Here is a 25,014-nt window from a genome sequence, read left to right as displayed (position 1 = left end):
AGCACCTGAGCCCCAAACCCTCCCTTAAGTAGGCCAGGCCTGGGCCCAGACGAACACGACACGGGGACGTCAGGAGCCCAGCGTGGACACTGGCCCTGCACTTGACCCCGGCAGCTGTCAGCAGGCGGCTACTATGTTGGTCCCGACCCCTGACCTCTTGGGGCAGCTCAGCACCTGCTCAGTCTGCAGCATCCTGATGGTCTGCGGGTGTCTTGCCAGACCCAGGGCTGGGCCGATACACTACGGTCACCACGCTCCTCCCTGCTCCCAGGAGCCCTCCTCCAGGATCCCCGTTCTCCTCAGCACACACAGCCTGAGCCTGGCCAGGGCAGTCACCACCCCGGCCAACGGACACCTCAGAGTGACTGCAGTACGCACACATGGGCTGACTGGGGCCTTCCTGCCTGGTCAAGCAGGGCCTCTGGCCACAGCGGCCTCCGAGCAGAGTGGACACCAGCTGGCTGAGTCATGGGTACCATGAGTTCTTGTCCTTGCCCCCAACCTATCGGCCTGTGGCCAGGGACACTGTGGCTATTCTCCGGGTCTCCGTGCCGAGGAGGGGCTCCCGAGGATGCACGTGCACAAACCAGGTGTTTGCTTGGAGTGCCTGTGCCCGCCCCCTACCTGCTTCTCTGAGGCACTGCCCCACGCAGGCCAGAGAGCTCTCGGCTCGGCCCTTGGCTGGCTGGCGGCAGAGCCTGGGGTGCTATGAGCCATGTGCAGGGCCTTACCTTTGGTGTCGTTGACGGGGTCCATGTGCCGGTAGATGTAGCCCTCCAAGTAGGAGTGGAACTTGGGTGTGGGTGGGAAAAAGGCCAGGCAGATGGCCATGAGCTCCCAGCCTCGGGCCAGGCTCTCCAGGCGGAAGTTCTCCGTGGTCTGCCGGCAGAGTTGGATGTACAGCTCGTCCCGCAGGCCCTGCATGCTCCAGCCCTTGGTGGCGATCTCCAGGGCCACGTGCAGCGGGTCCGCCTTGGCACGCCGGTCGCCCATGTACATCTGGATCAGCTTGAAGATCTCGCACGCCTCCTTCTTCACGTGGCGGTCGCTGGTCACGATCATGGGCTTCTTGATGGACTCGCTGCTCCAGGCCAGCATGTTGGCGATGGACACTTTCCGCCGGAAGAGGCCCTGCGTGTGCTTGTTGAAGTGTTTAGAGGCCCAGTTCTCGATGTCGGTCTCTGAGGATGGCTTGCGCAGAGTGAATGTGGGGAACACGCAGCTGGCACTGGGCATCACACTCCGGGGCTGTCGGCCGCTCTCAAACTGGGCACAGGAGCCGAGGTCCTCGGACTGGGAGGGAGAGAGGGGCTGTGAGCGAGTGGGCCCTATGTAACCCAGCCAGGTGACAGGCATGCCCTCCCACCAGTCCCAAGGTGCTCAGTGGGGCTTTCAGTGAATCTGCTTTAGGGGAGGCAGGGCAGCAACATCTGCAGGGTGTCCTATGATGGCGCCAGGCTATGCCTCCAGCTTTGACTGCCTCAACTTCTACCAGCCTCACAAAGATGGATACCATACTCCCCGTGCAAGGCTGTGCAGACATCCAGAAAGGCCCCTCCCCACTCCTGAGACCTAGGTTTGAGGGGGCCAGCCTCTTCCTGTCTGTCTGATTGTCCATCGTCCTAAAGTGCTATGAGCTGTGGACAGGAACGAGCTCTGAGCTCTCTAGCCTGGAGGGCCACTCAGGTGGACCTGCCACGGGGATGCTGACCACCCAAGGCCACTGGGTACGGCTCCCTGGCAGGGCTGGGAGTAGACGCAGGAGCCTGACACTGCGAGGCCTTGTGAGCAGAGAGCAGTGTAGACCCTCAGTTGAGGCTTCATAAGGCAGGTCAGGAGGAGAGAACCAGAACATCAGCCAACACCACGTTCCCAACATGCAACCTGGACAGGAGGTGCATGCAGGCTCCTAGGGCTGACCTTGGCCTCTGCCTGGTGCTGCCCCAGGACACATCTGGGTGGACCTCTGCTTCAACCACAGCCACAGCCACAGCCGGAGCCGGAGCCTGAGGTCCTGGGGCTACTGGCCCAGGTGAGCTCATCAGCCCCAGGGTTGGTGTCAGGCTCCCTGGTGTGGGAGTTCAGGAAGCTCTGAGTGACCTGACACCCCACCTGCACTGCCCTCACCTGACAGCTGTTCACAGGGGGTAGAAAGAGGCTCAGACTCAGGGTGGGCATGCCTGTCCATCTCCCCTGCAACCACAGCCTGGAACCAGGGCAAGGCCTCTGGCCCCAGGTGACCTGCTAGCACCCAGCTGTGCCTCACCAGGAATGGAAGTGAGGGGGCGGCCCTGGGAGAGTCCTCAGAAGGAGGTATTTGCTACCTGTCCACCTGGCTGTCAGCACAGTGAGCCGCCCACCATGTCTTGGGGCCACCGCCTGCCCCACCCCTGCCTGCCAGCTGTCCGTACCTGTGAGGGGTGGAGGTAGGGTTCAGGGGAGGCCAGGTTGGTCTGCACAGAGACGCTTTTCTCGAGCAAGATCTGGGGGAAGGCCAGCCTCTCCAAGGCGCCCCTCTGCCAGTGCCGGCTGCTCTCCTGCTGGGCCAAGGCCTCGTCCTCGCTGAAGGCGCGCACCACAGGCCCGGGCATGGGCAGGGGCACGGCCCCGTCACTCTCGTAGCCTGAGCCATCCTGCTGGGAGTCCCAGCTCCCCCTCTGCTTCATGTGGAAGTGGGCCTGCTGAGCCTCCCAGGCCAGCCTCGCCTGCGCCAGGAAGGGCTCGGCGCCCCCCCGTGCCCCGTCTGCCTCGCCCGTCTTGGCCTCCATGTGCTTCGGGGCCAGGCTGGGCCCACACTTGGGACGCTCCTCAGCCAGGGACTGTGGGAGCAGGTCGAGGTCCCCAGGGCTATCGGTGGACGAGGCACTGGGGGCATGGCACAGAGAGGGGTTCCTGCTCTTTCTCTTGCGTGTGCCTGGAGAGTAGCCTGTGGAGGACATGGTGTCCTGCTGGCTAGACCAGGACATGGCATCGTCCTGGGCCTGGGGGAGCGGTGAGGGCGGAGGGGCATGCCGCACCTCAGGCCCCTCCATGCTGCTGTAGTCCCCAGATGTGACCCCCAGGCGCTGGTCCCGCAGCAGGCAGGGGCTGGGCTGTAGTGAGAGGGACCCCCCCCCAGGGTTGGGCGTGTACTTGTGCCGTGGGCCTGCCCGCAGCCTGGGGCTCGAGCCGGCCTGTTCCACGTACACCAGCTGTCGCACATACTCCTTGCCCGCAGGGCTGTACTCCAGGCTCAGGAAGCGCTCTGGGCACTTCTGTCGGGTGAGCACCAGCTGCTGGAAGGGGGAGGCAGAGGCATGCTTGGGCGACTGCGGGAAGGGCACGGGCTTCCGGCCCGGAGAGCGCTGGGGGGAACCACCCTGGCAGGCACCGCCGGCCTCGTATTGCACGTCCATGGGGGGTTCATCGTAGATGGGGGCCTGAAACTCGATGGGGGGCTCTTCATAAAGGGGGGGCTCGTAGGCATAGCGCGGGGAAGAGGGCTGTGAGTCGCAGGCCGGCTTGCGGGGCTGGGTCAGCAGGGGGGAGCAGCTCCCCAGCTCGGACCTCTTCAGGAAGGGCGATGGCCTCCGCTCCGGGAAGAAGACTGAGCTGTCTGTGTCCGGGGCAAAGGTCTGCAGGCTGGGTGAGTGCTGCCCACCCGAGGGTCTTCGGGAGCGGCCCCCAGGCTGGCTGTCCTGGGGGAACCCGTTGCCCTGTGGGGAGAGGAAGCTGGGCTCCCGGTCAGCAACTTTGATGAGCATGCGCTCCTTGGTGCCCGAGTTCCACCGGAGGGAGGAGGTCCTGGGGGAGGGACAGGCACAGGTTACCTGGAGGCGACACTGGGGTGCACGGGATGCTGCCAGCCTGGAACATCACCCCCCTTCCTGGTCATTTCTCTTCCTCCTCCTTATCCCCCCTCCCATGGGGGCCTGGTCCTTAGGAGAGGAGCTCTCTGTAAACTACCTGTACACTCTCTTGTCCTGGGAGCTCCTACACACACCTCCTAACCCAGCCCTGCAGGCTTCCCCTTCAGGGGGCTCTCCGGCAAGGAGCTCCCCCCAGACCCCAATAGGACTGCCTTGTGACACTCCTTGTAAGGACTCCGGCCCAGCACCTCACGGCACTGTCTGAACAGTGGGGCAGCCCTCCCAGAGGCCCGTGGAGTCAGCTGCTCGGCGTGTTCTCACAATCCTGCGTGTTTCTGTGGTGTCAGCTGTTAATCACTGCTTTAGTTCCTGATTTTACTTATTTGAGTTTCCTCTTTGTTTCCCCCCCCCCCCCCCCTTTGTTTCTTGATGAGCATGGCTAATGGTTCATCAACCTTGCTTATCTTTTCAAAGAAATACTCTTGGTTTCATTGTTGTTGTTTTTTTGTATTGGTTTTTAGACTCTGTCATTTATTTCTGCGCTAATCTTGATTATTTCCTACCTTCTACTTACCCTGGACTTTTCTTGTTATTCTCTTTCTAATTCTTTAAGTTGTAGGATTGAATAGGTTAGTGTTATTTTTTTCTTGCTTTTTGAGGTAAGCCTCTCAGGACTGCGTTTGCTGTGTCCCAGAGGTTTTGGGTTGTTGCGTGTTTGTTTTTATAGGTTTCCATGAGTTTTTTTATTTCTTTCCTGATCTTATTGGCGACCCATTCATTGTTTAATAACAGGCTAGTTAGCCTCCATGTGTTTGAAGGTTTGGGGGTATTTTTACTGTAGATGATTTCAAATTTCATTCCACTGTGATCTGAGAAGATGCTTGATATGATTTTCATCTTCTTCAACTTGCAGAGACTTGTTTTATGTTGTAACGTGTGGTCTACAGCCATGTGTCCCGGGAGGCCACAAATATTACACGCACATCCCCTTTGGGTGCAGAGACCCAGGCCTCAGCTACTGTCTGTCAGCTCCCTTAATGATAACTTTTAGTTCTGGAGTTGTCAGCCTCTTTCTTCATTCTCTCGGCCCGTATTCCTTTTAAGGTTGGCTGCCCTGCACCTTGGGAAGTTTTCCCAGCACTGCCACAGCACAGAGGCCACCCAGCCAGCCTCCCGCACCTGCGTCGCTGACGAGGACAGAGGCACAAGGAGGCTGGAAACACGCCCATGGTCACACAGCCATATGGCTGGACCCAGGATCGGCACAGATTCCCCTCCTGGGGTGTTGACGTACAAACCCTGGTACTTCTAAGCTCAACCATTGAAACTGCTGGAGCAAAGGCCCTTCAGGTCTTCAAATTCCTGCCCAGCACTGGGGTTACTCCTGGTCTGTGCTGGGGAACCCAGGCCACCCACAGGCACACACCCACCTAGACCCCCACAGCCGTGGCAGGAGACTCCTGCTGCAGCCTGGACACAAGAGCTGGCCAAGGAATGGCCCCACCCAGCATAATGGCTGCTGCACCCCAGGGGCCCAAGCATAATTTCCAGAACCTTCCAACACCCTGCAAGGTCAAACCCAGGGCCAAGAGAGGCCCAAGCCCCCTTCCCTACGATTAAAGCCAAGGTGCCCCCTTCACCTGGGAAGTGTTTGGTGTGCGGCTGGGAGCTCCCAGGAAGACTACATCCTGAGGAGCTTGTTGCTTGGCCAGAGGCCTTGTGATTCCCCAAGGTGGGCAGAGACAAGGTTCTTCTAGACCCAAAAGCTGCCACAGGAGCCTGGGGCCGCTCCGGAGGCCCCTACCCTGTGCCGGCGGCCCCGCTATGCACAGCCGCTAGGTGCTTCCTGCTGAGCTAGACACTTTTCCAGCTCACCTGAGAGCTGCCAAGAAAACCACCCTCTGGAGACAGGACCAAACCTGAGACGGTGGTCTCTACCTGTAGTGAAGAAGCTGGCCGTCTGCACTGTAATCCCGGTAAACCTCATAGTCCTTCTCAGGAAACACTCCTGGTGGGGAAGAGCTGAAACACAGCGAAATGAAACAAAGGACATGGAACATGTAGAAATAGGTTCATTTAAAGCAGCACAGTTTCCCTTTAAGAATGTGTGTTTTTGGGTGTGTCACCCTTTATGTTTCTCGGGTGTGACCCCAGTGTCCTGGCTCCTGCCCACTAAGCTGTCCCCTCCATCAGGGCAAATGAGTATTTCTTCCGTCTGAACTGACCCATGTGGCCTCCGGCCGCGCCCCCCCCCCCCCCCCCCCCCCAATGCAGGAGCACCACACCAGCAGTGCAGGTGCCAAACACACAGAATCTGCCTATGCCTCCACTCCTTCCCTTTCAGGAATGGCCATCATCTCAGAGGAGCGAGATGGACCCCACTGTGCAAGTTAGGTCTCCAGGTTTCCACTGTCCCTGGTGAAACCCAGCCAGCCCCCCACCTGCCCCGCAGCGCCCACCTGCCACTTTCCTCCTTTGCAGCCCCAAATGCCATCTGCCTGCTCCTCCCCAGCAGCTCCTGTGCCTTCTCCCCAGGGTCTGGCTCGGGGTCCAGGGAGGAGCTGGTGCTGCCCTCTCGGCTGAGGCTGCTGCCGCGCCCGGGGCTGTTGTCGGCAGAGGCGCGAGGGGACTCTGTATTCTGCTTCAGCGTCTGCAGCTTGGCCAGGGGGATGATGTCGCAGCCCTGCGGCCGGTGCCACACGGTGCGCTGTGTGGTGGCGCTATAGTAGTAGAAGCGCGACGTGTTGGGGTCGAAGAGCTCCCACCACTGGTTCTCGCTGGTGCGCTTGATGCGGACGCCCGCGGGCGGGTCCCACACGCACTCACCGGTCACCAGGTTGGCGTACATGCGCTCGCGGGTGCGCGGCTCGATGATCTCCACCCACTCCAGCCTGCGGAAGAGCCGGCATGAGTGTGTGGCCGGCAGCCCGGCCCCAGCCCCATCCCAGCCCAGCACCATGGAGCGCCCGCTCACAACGCAGCTTCAAATGCAAGACAGCCGCCCTATACCACAAGACCTTCTTGAAGCTTACCAATGTCTCCTCTTCGTAAGGACACACGAGCAGGCCATCACAGAAACCATGTCAGGTTAGAAGAATGTTGGAAAGATGGCCTTCCTCCAGCTTCCCCGTTAGTGCCCAGAGCACCGGTGAGTCAAGGGCTGGCAGGTCCACAGCCCAGGGGCCAGGCTCCCCACCTTCACATTGCAGCCCTCCTGCTGGAGTGCCTGCCGTGTGCAAGCTGCTGCCTCTCGCCACTGGGCCCACTACGTTAGCACCGGGGGCTCAGCCTGCGGCACCATCGCCGGCTGCTGGGCACACACTGTGCCCATGCCCCTCCCTCCCATGCTGGAGGCAGGCCTCCGTCCTGAGCGTCTTGTAACAGAGACCGTGTGGAGCACTGGCAGCTGCCATGTGTCAGACCCCTTTCTTCCTTGTTCTGAGAACTGTCACCAGAGTGCACTGAGCAAACTGATGGCACACAGGGAGCAGGCGCTCAGATGCTCCCAACACTCTCTACTTTGCTGTAGTCTCTGGGTGTCGACAATGTTACAGATTGCTAACTTTTGCAATTGGACAAAGTTAGAACACATTAACCTCTAAAAAACAGTGTATTTTTCTACTACAGCGTACAGTAGATGAGACTTTCCATGCTGATCTTCAAAGTTTTGGGGTGAGGTCCATGTCTGTCCTTGGGGCAGCACTACCTCCGTGTAAAGATGTGTTCTAATGTGGAACCAAACTTAATGGCAGGGAAGGACCGTCACAGTAACCAGAGTTCTGTACGCTCTTTTATAAGAAGCCATGCAGATGCCTCTACGTATGTAGTTGTGCAGAAATTGTGGAGAGGATTACCTTTAGTAGAATTTGCTACAACTTTACACCCTCACCCCTTGATGAATAAGTTTTTTAAAAAATTTTTATAACAAATTTTTAAACATACACCAACATAGATTAATATAATGAATATCCATGTATGTGGTTTTAATTTTTCCTGATTATTAAAGAAGTCAAGCATCTTTCTAATAATTCATGAGCCTTTTATATTTGTCCTTTACTAAAAACACATGTAACTTTTGCACATTGAATTTTTTTTCTTACTGATTTGCACTAATTTACTTATTTATTTTTATTTCAGAGAGGAAGGGAGAGAGAAAGAGAATCATCGATCAGCTGCCTCCTGTACTCCCTGAATTGGGGATCGAGCCCAAAACCTGGGCATGTGCCCTTAATCGGAATAAAACCTGGGATTAGTCATCAGGCTGACTCTCTATCCACTGAGCCAAACCAGCTATGGTAACAGGAGTTTTATTTAAAAAAATAAATAAATCTTTTGAGCCCGGGCAGTGTTGCTGAGGATTGAGGATCGACCTAAGAACCAGGGTTTGATTTCTCCTCAGGGCACATGCCCGGGGTTACAGGCTTGATCCCCAGTGGGGGGCATGCAGGAGGCAGTCCATCAATGATTCTCTCTGATCACTGATGTTTCTATCTCCCTTCCCCCCTCATTTCCTCTCTAAAATCAATAAAAAATCTATTTTTTTTAAAAGCTTGAGGTTTGTCTTTTCACTCTATAATACCTTGACTTTTGATGAAAAACTTGTAACATAGTTGAATTTATAAACCTTTTTCTTTTTTTTTGTTGATTTAAAAAAGCAGGCAAGGATTTATTGAAAAACTGGCCAGGACGGCTGCGGGAGCACCACACGCAGGTGGGTCCCTATAAACCTTTTTCTTCATAATTTCTCTTGTCTATTGTGTTTAAGAAATCTCTATTTCTAGATAAAAAAATATTCTAAGTTGACTTGCAAAGTTTTACATTTCATGAAATTCTTAATCTACCTGACTTTTGTTTGTGATTCGAAGCCTCCTTCTCCCCACATGGACAGCCAGGGCTCCTCGGACGGGTGTGGCAGGGCACAGTGTCGGAGGTTCACCGGCTCAGCCGCTCCTGAAGCACCAGTGTCTAAGGAGCCCTGGCTGTGCACTGGGTGCAGGATTTCCCAGACCTCACTTCCTGCTTCTTCAGCCACGTCCTGGCTATTTTTGTTCCCTGTGTTCCCTGTGAATTGTGGAATCACCTGTCAACTCTCACGGGATCTATTCCAGGAGAAAACAGAAGTCTTTGTGACGACCTAGTCTCACGCCCAACCACAACATAGCCACTCATTTAGGTCTTCCCTAAAGGGTCAGATTACTCTGTGACACCTCCCCGGCGATGCGCGCCAACCCTGGCCATGCCATCTATGGCCCGCCCTGGACGACGTGTGTGAGGGTGGAAGAGGACACAACGGTCACAAAGGATGAGTCTGGTCAGAGGACACATTCCTGTTCTTGCAACTTTTCTGTAAGTGTGCAATTATTTCCAGACAAAGTTAAAAATTAGAAAAATAAAAATGGAAGAAAAAGGAAAAAGGATGAGCTATAGCTACCTGCCTTGGGGCGGATCGATGCCTAGGGAGGGCACCGGGACTGGGCCCAGCATCAGGCCCGCAGAGCGTTGGCCCAGGCAGCCGTGTCCACTTGCGTGAGAAAAACGTCTCCCCGTCTTGTATCCGGGGAACTAAGTGGGGCGGTGCCTTGGGCCAGGCTCCCATGGAAGAGGGCAAAGCCAGAAGCGAGTGCAGATTGGCCTCGACGCCCACACTGAGCCAGTTCTCTGATGGCCCAGCCCTGCGGTGGCTTCCTCACCTGGTGCTCGGCCCCGAGGCCCGAGGCTCGGGCAGGCCAGCATGATGGCTCTCACATTCGCAGTCCTGCAGCTGGGACATCTCGGCCTCTCCCCGTGACCCCGGCAGACTGTCAGCGGATCATCGGGACGCCTCCTTCAGCACCACAAGGCAAGGTGCCACCCTGCAAGAGAGCACTGCTGTCTAAGCACATACACCCAGAAAACATGTTATTACATCTTGGGGTTTTGGAGCCATAACAGCCCAGCTGGTCCCTCACAGCCCAGAGCGCTGGCGAGGAGTGTACAGTCCTGAGCTAGTTTCTCAGGTTCCCCAGACCTACCCCCAAGCCCCAGCCGGGACCCAGCCCTGGCCAGCCCATGAGAAGGCATCCAGACCCCCTCATCAGCTGGCTCCGGGAAAGCTGCCCACCGCCTCTCAGATGTAGTGCCCTCCGGCATCAGGCATGGCGCTAAGGTGGCAACATGGGTGAAGCACACAAGGCAGCCCGACAGGGCGACGCTCCAGAATATCAGATGCCCCTGATTCATGACCAAGAGTGGACTTCTCCAAGTGTTGACTACACACAAACAGGGAAAAACAAAAAACAAAACAAGAACCTTGACCCAAAACTCGATTCCAGATAAACTGTAGGTCTAAATGTTCAGACAGCCGGGACTGGTTTGGCTCAGTGGATAGAGCATCGGCCTGCGGACTGAAAGGTCCCGGGTTCGATTCCGGGCAAGGGCATGTACCTTGGTTGCGGGCACAACCCCAGTAGGGGGTGTGCAAGAGGCAGCTGATCGATGATTCTCTCTCATCGATGTTTCTAACTCTCTATCCCTCTCTCTTCCTCTGAAAAATCAATAAAATACATTTAAAAAAATAAAAATGTTAAGACAAACAGGATTTTAGGGAAAATGTAGCCAATAACCTGTGTGGTTTTACAGTAGGTAGAGGTATCTTTATAGTTTTTCTGCCCCCACCTCCTGCCCTCCCTTTTGGGAACTCCGGTTACACAGACGTAACCTCCTGCCAGCTGTCCCACATCTCCATCATGCTCTTTATTGCTTTTGATTATTTAAAAGTACTTTTCCTCTCCTTGTTTTAGCGTTGATCAGTCTGTTTTGTCTGCAAGTCACTCATCTTTGCTTCTGCAATGCCTATTCCGCTGCCAATCCCATCCAGTGTGCTTGCATTCAGACAGTTTAGTTAAAACTCTAGAAGTCTAATTTGGATTTACTTATTTTTTAGTTAACTGTCTTTACTTTACCATGTCTGTACTTAATGTGTCCAATGTTTCCCTCAGTTTTTGAACATATGGAATGCAATTATATCTGCTTTCAGGATCTTGTCTCCTCAGCCTATCATATCAGTCAGTTTTGTGTCAGTTTTGGTTGACTTTTCACTACATTATGACGTATTTTCCTGTTTTTTTTCTCCATGCCTCGTCGTTTCTTAAAATATATTTTATTGATTTTTTACAGAGAGGAAGGGAGAGGGAGTTAGAAACATCGATGAGAGAGAAACATCGATCAGCTGCCTCCTGCACACTCCACACTGGGGATGTGCCCGCAACCAAGGTGCATGCCCCTGCCCGGAATCGAACCTGGGACCCTTAAGACTACAGGCCGATGCTCTATTCACTGAGCCAAACCGGTGAGGGCGCCTAGTCGTTTGTTTTGGATGCCAGACACTGTGAATTTTACCCTGGAAGCTGTGTACTTTTGTGTCCCTTTGGTCTACCTGCTCTAGTTTCTGTTGCTTTTCCAACGCAGCATATTCTTCCGAGCAGCCCATCCTCCGAGGACCAATTCGTTTCTGGCCGCATCCCCCAGTTACCTGCTGCTGCGAACTGGGCTCTCAGGTTTGTAATGTTTTTGTTTTTTCTTTCTTAGCTCTCTCACATTCTCTCCTTTGGTTAATTTTGTCTTTTCTTAGAGCTCTTCTCTCTTTATGCATTTTGAATGTTTTTAGTGCAGAGACAGTTCTATAAAAAATGTCCTTCTGTCTCCTGGGCTAATCCTCTTCTAAATGTCTTCTCGCCAGCCGTTCCACTGCCACTTTCCTTCCCTTTCTCTTGTGTCTACCTCACGTCCCTTGCTGCCCGTGATTACTGCTCATCCCTAAGGTCACAGGACAGGCAGTCAGGACCCCCCAACAAGAGTCAGGACAGCCAAAACTGGTGTGACTCAGTGGATAGAGCGTCAGCCTGCGGACTGAATGGTCCCAGGTTCGATTCCGGTCAAGGGCATGTACCTTGGTTGCGAGCACATCCCCAGTAGGGGGTGTGCAAGAGGCAGCTGATGGATAATTCTCTCTCATCAATGTTTCCAACTCTATACCTCTCCTTTCCTCTCTGTAAAAAATCAATAAAATATATTAAAAAAAAAAAAAAAAAAAAAAGTCAGGACAGACTGAAATCAGTGTGTTGTTCCAGAATGCTCTATTGCCAAGTTTTCTTACAGGCTCTGCTCTGAAAATAAGATTCTGGTATATTAAGGCACTTTTTGGTTGCAAGAGACAGAAACCCATCTCAAATGGAAGACACCATGCCCTGCACCTCCCCTGGGTGAGCCCCAACAGCAGGACTCTCAGGAAGGCCTGCAGCTGCCTCCTGCTCTGCCAGGCTGGCTGCCCTGGCAGGCCAGCTCTCCGTCTGCCACACAGCAGCACCCATTTCCCTCAGGTGCCAGCAAGCGAGGTGTGAGGGTTTCTAACGAACCATCAGGTGCTGCCAGGTGGGCGGGGGGCGAGGGGGGGGGGCGCGACTCCCCAGCAATAGCTCCTTCAGGGTGACCTTTGCCCTGCCCCCGCACTCCAGCTGGGACCCAACCCTTGCTAGTCTGCTAGTAAGTGCATGGGAGCCACAGCCCAGGCCACGGAGGCTCTCGTCTTGGCCATCGATCGGCAGCTCCACAGCTAGTTGGGGTTTCCCATCTTCTCCCCATTTCCCGAGTGGGGCCCTATAGAAATGCAGGCAGAGCACCCACGTTCCTCTGGCAGGGCCCCGCCCCCAGGCACCATGCCCCGTTCTTCACGCCCACCAGGCCACAAGCCCCTTCTGTCAAGTCCATGTCCCACTGGTGCCCCTAAAAGTCCTCTTTGTTCAACGCAAACTCAGCCCCCTCAAGGCTCAGGCTTTCACTCCTCCCAGTTGGCTGACATCCTCCTCTGACTTAAATCTTGTTCCCTATTTTTCCATCTTGTTGTTCATTTCGGTGAATAAACAACTGTTGACTCAGCCATGGCTTCCAGAAGGCCTGAGTGCCACTCTCACTGCTGTTTTCCCAAGTTCCCCGTGTGAACAATGGGCGCTCTCAGACCCATGTCTGCAGGCTGGGCTCTGAGCAGCAGGCACAATGCCCCATTCTGCCAGGCAGGGCGGCTGGCATCTCCGGTCCCCTGCTCTGCAGGATGACCGCCCTGACCGCTACAGCTGTGGCCCAGCACACCATCAAGTCATGGAATCAGCTCGCAGGTTAACATCAGCTTCCAACCCTTCCGGGCCACCCCACAGAGGAAGGATGCGTGTGTGGAACCACATCATTGGGCGGAAAGTGAATCTGACGGTGGCGTTGTCTCTGAAGCACTCGGAGACAGTGCTTCTGAAGCACTCGGTGCCACCACAGGGACGGAGCTTGGCTGCTGCCTGGTGCTCAGTGACAGGACAGGCAGTCAGGACCCCCCCAACCCCTGGGCCGTGGCCAAGCCCCCACTATCCCTGCCTTTCTGGATTTCCCTTGACAACTAAACGACACCAGGGGTCCCGGTGGGACCAAGAACAAAATATGCTAGTGGTCGGAACAGAGAAGCTGGCCACCAGCAGGGACAGCCACGCCTCCAGCTGCACGGCTCTGCCCACGGGGCTCGGAGACACGACAGCCGCCGTGGTAGGCTCTGTGACAGAGGCGGCAGCCTTTGCAGCTACAGGGCTGTCTGTGCCCACACGACCCCCTTCCAGTGCCTTGAGGGTCAGAGGTCTCCATGCTGCTAAGCCCGCCCCCTCCCCCCCTCTCCCCACATGGCAAGCCAGGGCTTCAGCAGGGGCGCTGGGGCCGCGTGGTGACCTCAGACCCAGGACAGAGCACCTGGTCCCAGAGAAGGAGAGCCGGCCGCACCTTGCGGCAGATGATGCTGTTCTTATACTGAAGCCCACTGTGATGGTGTAACATCTGACAGTAGGATGAGGACGCTGCTTAGGACGCATTCCCAGCGCCTCAACTTCTGCTCAGGGAATCAACAAACACTAATGGAATCACTGCTGATCTCTTAACAGAAGTCTCCTTTCGAAAGAAACAACGGTTAAGAGAGGAAGTGGGACACAGGCCACAGGACACCCAGCAGGCTGGCCCTGCCCCAGGCCACAGCTGCTAAAAGGAGAAAATGGGGCTGGGGGAGTGTCTCAAGGAAAAGAAGAAAAGTCTTCAACAGCGAAACTGACGACACAGAGAAGGCAGTGCTAGGCAGCCTGGCCCACCTTCCGCCCAGGACTCCGGCCTCTGCACCTGATGTGAGCAGAACTTGTGCTTTGTGGCAGTGGGAGCGGAACCTTTGCTGTGCCCATCTCTTCCCCATCCCGGCCACATTCAGTGTGCTTGCTTCCTGTAGTCTTATGTATGCTTTTGTCCTGCACTTTTTTTTTTTAAATATATTTTATTGATTTTTTACAGAGAGGAAGGGAGAGAGCTAGAGAGCTAGAAACGTCGATGAGAGAGAAACATCAACCAGCTGCCTTCTGCACACTCCCTACCAGGGATGTGCCCGCAACCAACATACATGCCCTTGACCAGAATTGAACCCGAGACCCTTCAGTCCACAGACCGATGCTTTACTGCTGAGCCAAACCAGTTTCGGCCTGCACTTACTTTTAAAATTGTATTTTCAATAAAAGTTTTTGTTTTTTAAAATATTTATTTTATTACTTTTTGTGTGTGTTTATCTTCAAGGGAGGATATTTTTCCATTGAATTTTTAGAGAGAGAAAAAGAGAGAGAAACATCAATGTGAGAGAAACACATTGATTGGTTGCCTCCTGCAAGCAACCTGACCAGGGCACAGTCGGGGAGGAACCTGCAACCAAAGTACATGCCCTTGACCAGAATTGAATCCGGGACCCTTTGGTCCACAGGCCGACACTATATCTACTGAGCCACACCAGCTAGGGCAATAAAATAGTTTTTAATTTCTATCAGTGGTCATTGCAACTTTTCTCAAAAAGTCCTGAAGCCGCCCTAGCCAGTTTGGCTCAGTGGATAGAGCACTGACCTGCGGACTTTAGGGTCCAGGGTTCGATTCCGGTCAGGGGCACATGCCTGTGTTGTGGGCTCCATCCCCAGTGGGGACTTGCAGGAGGCAGAAGATCAATGATTCTCTCTCATCTCTGATGTTTTTATCTTTCTCTCCCTTTTCTTTCCTCTCTGAAATCAATAAAAATGTTAAAAAAATAAAATAAAAAATCCTGAAGCCCAGACTTCTCCAGTTCTCAGCTGTTTCCAGCCACTTCTCAGCTGTCTGTGCAGGTGGGGGCGGCCTGCCATGCTCCTGGATCCCACTGTGGAGACAATGCCTGCCCTTCCCTCCCCTATCTTCTGCTCAGTACCTTGTAAGAGTCTCTAAACCAGAACTCACATCACAGCTCCTGTGGCGGGTTTGCTGCCCATGTCCTGGGAAAGGAAGCTGAGGGGGCCCTGCACTCTGTCCTGGACATCACCCCCCAATGCTCCAGCAGACCCCTCCCTTGAAGGAGGCTCCTCACCTTGACAGTCACCCCAGCCCAAGCCTCTCGATGGACAGCACAGCGGAGCGCCCTGAGGGCTCTGAGCCCCAGCACACAGCACTCTCCTTCCCCCGCCCTCAGCCACAGCTGACCCTCAGGGACCGCCGCTGGTTACATGCCCGCAAGGGGAGATGCCCGCCCCAGAACCGGGTGTCAGAGTGAAGAAGTGGGGCTCGGCGCCCATTGAGGACCTCGCAGCCCGACAGTTGTGGTACCATGGGCAGCGAACATGTGAAATTCACTCGGCGTGACCACATCCCCTGCTCCCAAGAGCTGCAGACATAGCACCTCTGTGGACTCCTCCCACCTGGGGCTCCTGGGGCCCCTTGCCCCAGCCTCAGTCTTACTCCCGCAGGTGAGCTGGGAGAGGTCCAGGGCCACAGCCTGGCCAGACCTGCCTGTGCCAACACTGAGCCTCAGTGGAGAGCAGGCTGGCCGGCTGACAGGCGAGGAACATGCCCAGAGCAGGGCAAGGTGCTGGCACCTACACACCATGTTTGAGGGACCTCGTCACCATCGGGTCTCTTGTCCATCCCCCCATTCCCACGGTGGGAAAGTTCCAGTCGTGAGTGGGTGAGAAGATCCGTGATGCCAACTTCCCACGCGGGCGCTGGAACAGAAGATGCTCTGTGCCGCTGGCAGGCCTGTGCGGAGGGAGGCCCAGCCCAGGAAGCGGCAATCTGCTCCTGGAACAGGGCGACGCCCCTCCCGCAGATGGGGTGCTGTGCCCGCTCCTCAGTCCCGAGTGTGAGCATCCACCCAGCCCTGTCCTGTCCTGTCCCCAGGGCAGCCCCACACCGTCCTACTCACAGGCTGGCAGGTCCGCCTGCATACACTGGGTGTGCTAACCGTGTGTGTGGACACGTGTACATGTGAGCACATGAGAACACGGTCGACCCTGTGTGGCCATATGTGTGACCAGCAGCAGCCGGCCTGACAGGGTCCAGAGAGGCCCTCCTGCGTGCTGCTCCTCACTCCTTGGGCACATGCTCCACCACGTGGCCACCCCTGCACCTGTCCCAGCCTCTGACCTCTTGTGAGCCCCTTCCACACCCATGACCTGGAGGAGGGGATGACTGGAGGGAAGGGAAGGGGCCAACACCAGACAGGCTACCCTGAGACTCCCACAGCCACAGCCACAGAGCCCTCGGGTGGAGGTGAGCAACTGGAACAGTCAGCAGCACCTGTCAGAGGCAGGGGCACCTCCAGGAGGCTGGTCCCTCGCATGCTGCTTGAGGCCTGGCACTCTGGAAGGTGGGGCTCCATAACACAGCCCAGCGCCTCAGTAGGTCCCTGTCCCCCAGAGGCAAGGCCAGCAGACACTTCTCAGGTGTAGTCTGACAATTTTCACGCAGCTGAGCAGAGCCCATGCGAGAGGCAGCTCATTGCTCACTGGGGGTGGAGCTGGGGGTGCACGGCCACGGGAGGTCTGGTCTGTGCCCACAGAGTGGGAACTGGACCAGGGAGACGCTTCAGGAAGAGGAGTGAAGAGTGAAATGAAGTTGTTTTCAGATGCAGACTCCAGAGCAGACCCTGCGAGCATGGAGGGCAGAGGCCGGAGCTGGAGCCCTGAAGCATGCTCAGTGTTTCACAGGCACAGAAAGTCATTATCAAGACAAACCGCACCGGCAGGTCAATTCGCTGGGCAGGAAGTGGGGGATGGGCTGAGCAGGTGGGAGGCAGGTATAGGACTGGATGGGTGGTGGGCTGCGGACCGGTCCGAGCCGCCGCTGTGAAACGTGCAGCAGGTGTTCGTTGGGTGTTCACTGCGTCAAAGCTGGCTCAGGGAGACGCCACAGGGCGCGAGCAGGGGCACGGTGGTGGGTACCAGGCCTGCTGTTAGCTGAAAACTCCACACTTTAAACTGAGAGGCATGAGCTGCAGCTCTGACAGCCCACATCCTGCTGGTGATGACAGTCAATTCCCTCCCCCATGGACACGGCCCAGAAACTATGCAGCTAAACTCACACCACACTCTCAGGTAACCCTCTTCCCACAAGACTCTGAAAGCCCATTCGCGTGCCGCTCTATGTTGAATGCACCTAGAAAATCACTGGGCTCAGCCATGATTGTCTTCCTTCACCCACAGGTGAGCCCAGATGGCCATCCTCAGGGGCCTGGCCACCAAGGGGGCCGCCAGCACAGGCAGTGAGCGGGTGGGCTAGAGTGGACAGCAGCTTGCTGTGAGGCTGGACGAGGTAGTGGTGGCTCACAGTGCACAGGGCGGCCAGGCAGCCATTGCAGGAGACCAGGAGCAGACGGAGGTGCCTGGTGCTGACTTTGGCACGTGGGGGCGCCACCTTCCCTTCTGCAGCAGCCTTTTCCTGGCCCCATATTCTTTTACCCATTCAGTGTGCAATTTTAATCTATTTAGCACATGCACAGAGGCCTAGTAGCTGTGCAGGGACCACAGGCCCAGCTCAGGTGCCCTGGGAGGCAGGAGAACTTCTGGGCTGAGGGAGGGACAGACGGGCTCCTGGTAGGACCAGCCCCAGGAGGGTTAGAGGAGCTCAAGGGGCACCTGAGCTTTGCTTTTTGAGGGGGAGGAAGGAACAGAAGCAGGGCGTGGCTTGGTGCCCTTGGCTGGAGAGCAGAGCACGGGAGCAGGAAGGCGGGGCGCGATCTCCAGGACAGGCTCAGGGCCTGCTCCTTGGCCGGCACACAGGCCGTGAGCCCTCCTGTGCACACAGGATGCTGAGCATCCAGCTCACCCAGCTGATGCCAGTCAGGACAATGCCAGATGTCTCAGACAAACCGCCTCTGAGAACCACAGCTCTGCACACACCCCTGCACAGCGCTGTGGAGGACAGAGGGCAGGAGGCCCACCCAGGGGCATGGTCAGCGTGCACACGGGACTTGGTACAGCCCCTGCTTGGCAGTGGCCCTGGTGATGGGGGATGATAGGTTGGTAAGTACTGGGCGGTGCAATGAGCAGCACTGGAGCAATGGATGCAGCAGTCAGGGGAGAGCCCAGGATGCCAAGCTTCCAGGGAGCCACCAAGCTGATGCCAGTCCCCAAGGTCCCCAAGCACCATACGCCAGACGTGGAGAATGGGGATCTGAGGAGCCTGGGGAGGCTGGCTCCAGTGCCCAGGCTGAGCAGGGAGGGCTGGCTGGCGCCTCCTCTTCCCCCCAACCCCCCCGAGATGGCTCAGAGCATGGAACAGGCTTGTTTCCTCCGGGTACAATGGGAGGAAGAGGTCCACAATATTGTCTCCAACTATCTGCTCAGCCCTTCCCCAAAAGAGAGTTGCATGTCCTCGTTCTGCCAGGGGCTGGCCTGCCTGCCAGTCCCGGAAAGAGGGAAAGCGCTGTCCCGGTCCCTGGTGGGCTGGGCAGAGGACTGCTCTGGCCCATGGAACCTGAGCTGTCAGCTGAAGCCCGAAGAGAGGGTTCCTGCCATGCTGCCCTAAGGTACCATGATCCAAACAAGGCTGGCCCGAGACCCAGAATGGACTCCCAGAGAAAAGCAAATGAAATGTGAGCAAGAAATAAATCTGCTGTTGTGAGCCACTGAAATGTTGGGATAATTTGTCACCTCAGCCTCCCGCGGAGAAAGCTGTCCAGTTAAATCCCTGAGTCAAACCTCTTCCTCCTCCAACCAGTCCTGCTCACTACCATCAGGTGGAAGTTCCCAAACCATTTTTTCAGGACTTGCCTTGCCCCCTTAGCTAGAGAGCTACAATCTAAAGTCTTTCCTCTGAATTCAAAGACACACATTATAATCCTTACTTCCTCTTATTCCTTACAACCTTCTAACCCTACAAACACTCAGAACCCACCCTCTTATCTTTGTTCCGACACCAGTTTCTGTTTCAACTAGTCAGTTCTGCCAAAGCACCCACCCCACAGACAAAAAAAAGTGAAGGCTTCGACAAAACTTTATTTATAAAGACAGGCAGGGGAAGTGCCAGTGGCTCTAGTGTACAGACCTGTTTGAAGGGCTTACAGTCTTAATAGGCTTTGCCCTTTTCAAACTTCTTCAAAGAACAGTGTGCCACAGCCTACGCACAACTAACTGAGCACAGATTAGATGTTCAGTTAAAAAGTACCAAATTAATGATACTTAGGAAACTTTATAGAATAGTGAAAAAATTCCTAAACTCAATAATATAGTTTTCCCGAAAACTTAAAAAAAAAAGTAGAAAAAATCCACACCAAATGTTAAGCCAAGAAAAATTCCACCTGCCGAGACCGGTTTGGCTCAGTGGATAGAGCATCCGCCTGCGGACTGGGGGTACCAGGCTCGATTCTGGTCAAGGGCATGTACCTTGGTTGCGGTCACATCCCCAGGTGGGGGATGTGCATGAGGCAGCTGATCGATGTTACTTTCTCATTGATGTTTCTAACTCTCTATCCTTCTCTCTTCCTCTCTGTAAAAAATCAATAAAATATATTTTTTTTTTTAAAGAAAAATTCCACCTGATGGAGCATAATAATGGCCAATAAGCTCTTTTCACAACATGCAAACTGTGTCAAAGGTGAGTATAAGTTTCTGAGTTTAGCAGGGAAGCAACTCCTATTATCAGAACTCTCGGACATATGAGGATAAACTTTATTTATGTCACCACCGCATTTTGAGGAACAAGATGGCAGGCACCGCTAAGAAACTCAAGTTCCAGGGAAATATAAAACCCTGCAAATGTCTGTCCCCAAAAGCCCGAGAGAGACGGGAGCCCAGCAGAAGCGGGAGTGAGCCAGACAGTAGGCCCAGATGAGGAGGTCCACCCCGGAAGATGGAACACTGTGCCAGAGGATGGGGCTCAGGGCCAGACAGGGCCTCAGGAAGCAGGCCCCAGGCTGATGGAAGCCACAGTGAGCATGTCCCGGAGGCAGCAGAGGAGTGTGGATCCACCTCGGGAGCAAGGAAGGTCGAGAAGCAGGGACCTGGAAGCAGGCAGACACTCCCGCTCGGTTCTGCCAGAGGTGTCTCCCTGCCCAGCGAGCAGGGGCTGTGCTGGCACAGGACACACAGAGCTAACTTGGGGAGGGAACGTGTGAAGACTCACAACAAATGACCACATGACAACGGGCTGGCGGAAAGGCTCAGCAAAGGGGTCTTGTGATCAAAGCTAGATGCCCCCCTATGAGCACAGATTACACCCCCCCTCCCCAAAAAAGCACTAAGAACCTGAAAGAAGCCTAACAAGACACAGTCACTGTCATTAAAGTGTTCAAGGGCAGTCCACGCCAGCATGCACGCATGAGAAAAGGATGGGATGGACATTTTGAAATCTATCTTGAGATATTTTCAAATTTGCTCACAAAAGCTGTTTTGTTACCATTTGTTCTGAACATTAAATGTTCTCATTATAAATCCCACAAATGCCAAAAGACTACCTCAGGGGAAGGGCTTCCCGCAGTATCACACCGATAGAGGAGACAGGCATAGTGTCTGGGTAAGTCTGAGGTACTTTCCCTTGATCTGAGAAAGAATCATCTCCCTGGGAGATTTCCCACTTTGTCCTGAAGCAAGTTAAGTCTAATTTCCTCCAACAGCTCAGCAACATAGGATGTTACAGCACTGGTATATCCAAGTTCTCACTGTCTATTGCCCTGTCCTTACTGTTACTTAAACTTTGTTAGAAAATTATCTTCTATTTCAAGGATAACGCTGTGAAGTATAACAGCTATGGCTTGGGTGGCATAACTAAAACAGAAAATTACCCAAAAACTGCTCTGAATCTCATTTCTGTTGACAACAATCCTACCAACTGCCAAGGGCAATAAGAACGAGAGTATCCAGGTGTCTCCTCAGAAGCTTTCTTTTTCTAAAAATATATTAAAAGCAGTTCTGTATACGTTATCTAAGTACACAAGACTTGCTCCTTGTGTACCTTCATAAAGACTTGTTCCTTGCCAGGCGTGGCTCAGTGGTTTAGCATCGACCTATGAACCAGGAGGTCAAGGTTTGATTCCCAGTCAGAGCACAGGCCTGGGTTTCGGGCTTGATCCCCAGTGTGGGGCCTACAGGAGGCAGCCAGTCAATGATTCTTTCTCATTATTGATGTTTCTATCTCTCCCTCCCGCTCCTTTCCTCTCTGAAATCAATAAAAATACACTTTTTAAAAAAGACTTGTTTCTCCACATAGGGCCCAATGTTGCCTTGTAAGAAGCGGGAGCCACTGATGTGAAAACAAAATTAGGAGGGTGAGGCTCGGGGACCACAGCAAATGCACCTGGAACCGCATCTCGGCAGTGCTGACATCCTAACTTCCGTGAGCACTGACGATGCGGCAAGCACAGGGCGTTTTACAGTGTTTGATTCGATGAGTCCTCATCACCACCCTGTGCCTGGTGCTCCCATTTTACAGACGAGCGACCAAAGGCACTGAGTACAAAGGCAGGCGTCTGACTCCAGAACCCGCCCTCTTCTCCAGCTCCTGAGAGCTGACGGACACGGTGCGGGCCGGGAGCCGGCGTCGGCCTGTGCCTCACCGCCGCCGGCCGGGACGTCGTAGGGATGAGTCTCCCGGCTTTGCAGCCGCACCGCCTATCGGATGTCCTTCCCTTCCCCCGGCGGGAGCCGCACACCTCGCTCATTGTGCAGGGAGCGCCGCGGCCCGGGAGCCACCTGCTGTTTGCAGAGGCGCCCAGGACGCACAGGGTTCAGTTCCCCGCACCGGCTTCCAAGACAAACCCCCTATTGTCCGCCCCGGGGGAGGAACGCGAGCCCTGCGGCGGCAGGTTTCTGCAGAGGTCACCGGAGGTCTGGCGAGCCTCTCGGCACGGAGAGATGGCGGGGGAAGGGGAGGGGAGGGGGCGCCGCATGTGTGCAGCCCAAGCAGCGCAGCGCCCGCAGCAGCTGCCGGTGGGAGCGGGGGCCGCACGCCCACAGCTGCCGCGGCCTCGCACCGGCCTCGCACCGGCTGCGGATGAAAACGTCCCGACCCATGTCCACCGCCCGCCGCGCCCGCCGCCTCGGCACCAAACGCTCCACCTCCGCCCGCTCCGCTCCCGCAGCCGAGAGGGGCCGAGGGGATCCCGCTCCGGGGGCGCCTGGGAGCGAAGGCGAAGCGCCCGGCCCGCCCTGCGGCAGAGGCCGCCTCCGCGGGCGCCGACCCGCGGCCCCGCACCCGCCCGCCAGCCACCGGAGGCCGCGCCGACGCCCGCCCCGGGCCGCAGCGCCTCACGCCCCCCGGCTGGCGCCCACGCCCGCCCACGCCCCCTCACACCCCGTCCGGAGCGGCCCCGGCCTCGCCCTCCGCGCCCCGCCCTGCCGCGCCCAAGGCGGCCGTCCGTCCCCACCACCACCCGATGGCCGCGGCCCCGGGTCCTCGCGCGGCCCGGCGGGGGCCGTGGCGCCGGCCTCTCCGCCATTTTCCCGGCCGCGCCGCCCACCGCCCGCGCTCTCACCTGCCGGCTGCGCGCGGGCCGCGCCGACACAGCCCCTCATCCCGGCCCGCGCGCCGCGTGAGAAGCCCGCGGCCTCCCCGTCGCCGCCGCCCGGCCCGCGTCCGCCGCCCGGTCCGAGTCCGCCGCCGCCGCCGCCGCCGCCTCCACCGGCCCAGCGCCCGCGGCCGCGCGTCCTCCCGTCACCAGCGCAACCCGCCGCCTCCTGCCCCGCCCCCGCCCCGCGCCTGCCGCCAGGGGGCGCTGCAGCCGCTCCCCTGTGCGTGCGCGTGCGCCGGCGCGCGGCATGTCGGGAACCGGGAGCGCCGGAGGCCGGCTCCTCCCTCGAGGCCGGCGCGGGGGCGGGTCCGGAGCCGCGGTTCGCGCTCCCGGCTCAGCCTCGTCGTCGGTCTCCTCCGCGCCGCCCTACGGGAAGTGCCAGCCGCCGGATCGCCGGGCAGGAGCGGGATGAGCGTCCAGGAGAGTTCCCGCGGTTGTCTGTAGAGAGCAGCCCGGCGCCCTCGGACCTGTGCTTCCGTCTCACGTGACCTTTCCGGCCCCGGCCCCCACCCTCCCCGAGCCTGGCCTCCTTCAGGGACTGCGTCCTCCCGAGCCCGCGTCCTCACCGTCCCACCCCCACTTACCCCCAGTGCGGATTCTCTCCAAAGGACGCATCTCTGCCCCACTTCCTGGGTGAGCCTGTCAGCTCCTGGACCCAGAACCCTGTCTTCACCTGCAGGCCTTCTCCACCTGCCGCCGCTGGGGCGTGGGGGTGTGTACAGGAGTACATTTAGACTACCGATCCGGACTCGGTCTCCTTTTTCTTGCTAGAAATGGCTCAATAGACTCTTTTAAAAGGCTTTCAGCCCAGGAAGTTAACATTTTTATTTTACACCTGTAATTTTTTAATCGGGACAGTCCGCGTCCTCCATGTCTGACATATTTTCTTGCTCTGTCATCTTAGCTCTTGGTAATTAATTGCTCACCTTCATCTTTACTGGTACGCCCTCCAGCACTTTCTAATCTGCACAACAGGACACCGAAGCCCACACCACTCAACCTGTGGCCACACCCTGGATCCTGTACCCACAAGAAATTGCAGAGGGCTGAAAACTCAATTTCAAATGTCCTGGTTTGAGTTCCGTGTCCTGTCCTGCAGTTCGTCCCTTCCCTGTGACCCAGCCTCTGACTTCTCCCATACACATGGTCAGGTGGTCTCTGCTCTTCTTTCCAGCTGCCTCTCTGTCCTCTCCACCAGAGAAAACCCGACTTGGTGAAGGTAAGCACTCCCCATCTTTACCACTGCAGACAGCCATACTGGCTGGCTTCACTTTAAATGTAAACTAGCACTTTGCAGCAATGTTATGTTTCTCCGGGATGGTGTTTTCCACTCTCCAAAGTGACCACTTGAATTTCTCAGGCCTCGCCTAAACCGGTTTGGCTCAATGGATAGAGCGTCGGCCTGTGGACTGAAAGGTCCCAGGTTCGATTCCGGTCAAGGGCATGTACCTTGGTTGCGGGCATATCCCCAGTAGGGGGTGTGCAAGAGGCAGCTGATCGATGACTCTCATCGATGTTTCCAACTCTCTTCTCTCCCTCTCTGTACAAAATCAATATATTAAAAAATAAAAATGAATTTCTCAGGTCTCATTAGTTGAACCTCCCAGATGAGACCAAAACTCAAAGGCCCAGCCACATCCTACCCCACCCCTTCACCTTTCCAGTTCTTAATGCAGTCCTTCCGCTGGTGATGTGGTTCTGTCTCCCTCCCACTGTCAAAAATTGTGCTCAGCCCACAGGCCTTGCTCAGTTCAACCTATGAACCAGGAAGTCATGGTTTCACTCCAAGTCAGGGTACATGTTGGGTGTGGGCTCGGTCTCCAGTGTTGGGCATGCAGGAGGCAGCCCATCTATGATTCTCAACATTGATGTTTCTATTTTTCCCTCTTTGAAATAAAAATATATTTTAAAAATTGTGTCCAGTCACCTTCTCTCCTGAGTCATGTTTGCCTTTCCTATCTGCACCAATGCTTACACACCAGGCACGAGAGGAATACTTGGGCCATCTAGGACAGTGGTCCCCAACCACTGTGGTCCATGAGGTTCGAAAGGTTGGAGACCACGGGTTTAAGGAAACATTTGGAACAGCGGTTGCCAACCAGTGGTCCGTGGACCACTGAGATCCATGAGATCCAAAAGTTCGGGGACCGCTGCTCTAATTCATCCATGTGCTTTACCAACAAAACAAGCAAAAAGACACTATCAGTGCTCCACATTCATGCACTGCCTTCAACTGACAAGGTGATTTCATGAGTTTTTCTTCTTTCCTTCCTTGCTTCTTCCTCTCTTCCTTCCCAAGTATATCTGAAGCATCTATCTGTATCTGGA

General features: G+C 55.8%; 2 protein-coding genes across 8 annotated transcripts in view; both read right to left on the bottom strand.

The window, feature by feature from the left end:
- Positions 1-22,851, bottom strand: part of ARHGAP39 (Rho GTPase activating protein 39) — a 31,134-nt gene extending 8,283 nt beyond the window's left edge. For 2 of the 7 annotated variants that reach the window (XM_036422560.2, XM_036422562.2), the window contains exons 1-6: positions 22,651-22,847; positions 9,539-9,700; positions 6,290-6,739; positions 5,787-5,870; positions 2,412-3,783; positions 732-1,293 (exon numbers count right to left, since the gene is read on the bottom strand). In XM_036422560.2, the coding sequence (XP_036278453.1) occupies positions 732-1,293; positions 2,412-3,783; positions 5,787-5,870; positions 6,290-6,739; positions 9,539-9,618 (2,548 nt within the window). In that variant the 5' untranslated portion in view covers positions 9,619-9,700; positions 22,651-22,847. Of the gene's footprint in view, positions 1-731; positions 1,294-2,411; positions 3,784-5,786; positions 5,871-6,289; positions 6,740-6,880; positions 6,993-9,538; positions 9,701-22,650 lie in introns of those variants that run through there. The other 5 variants (XR_004985315.2, XM_036422563.2, XM_036422561.2 and 2 more) reach the window with 5 other exon arrangements.
- A 1,566-nt stretch (positions 22,852-24,417) lies between these two features.
- Positions 24,418-25,014, bottom strand: part of ZNF251 (zinc finger protein 251) — an 11,088-nt gene continuing 10,491 nt past the window's right edge. Inside the window, exon 4 of the mRNA XM_045575872.1 lies at positions 24,418-25,014. This exon is cut by the window's right edge and continues 74 nt beyond it. Within this exon, the coding sequence (XP_045431828.1) occupies positions 25,000-25,014 (15 nt within the window). The 3' untranslated portion in view covers positions 24,418-24,999.

This window comes from Pipistrellus kuhlii, unplaced genomic scaffold (assembly GCF_014108245.1).
Source record: "Pipistrellus kuhlii isolate mPipKuh1 unplaced genomic scaffold, mPipKuh1.p scaffold_m20_p_70, whole genome shotgun sequence".
Classification (NCBI taxonomy): Eukaryota; Metazoa; Chordata; class Mammalia; order Chiroptera; family Vespertilionidae; genus Pipistrellus; species Pipistrellus kuhlii.
The sequence above is the reverse complement of the archived record's forward strand: the minus strand, read 5'-3'. Positions and strand labels throughout refer to the sequence as shown.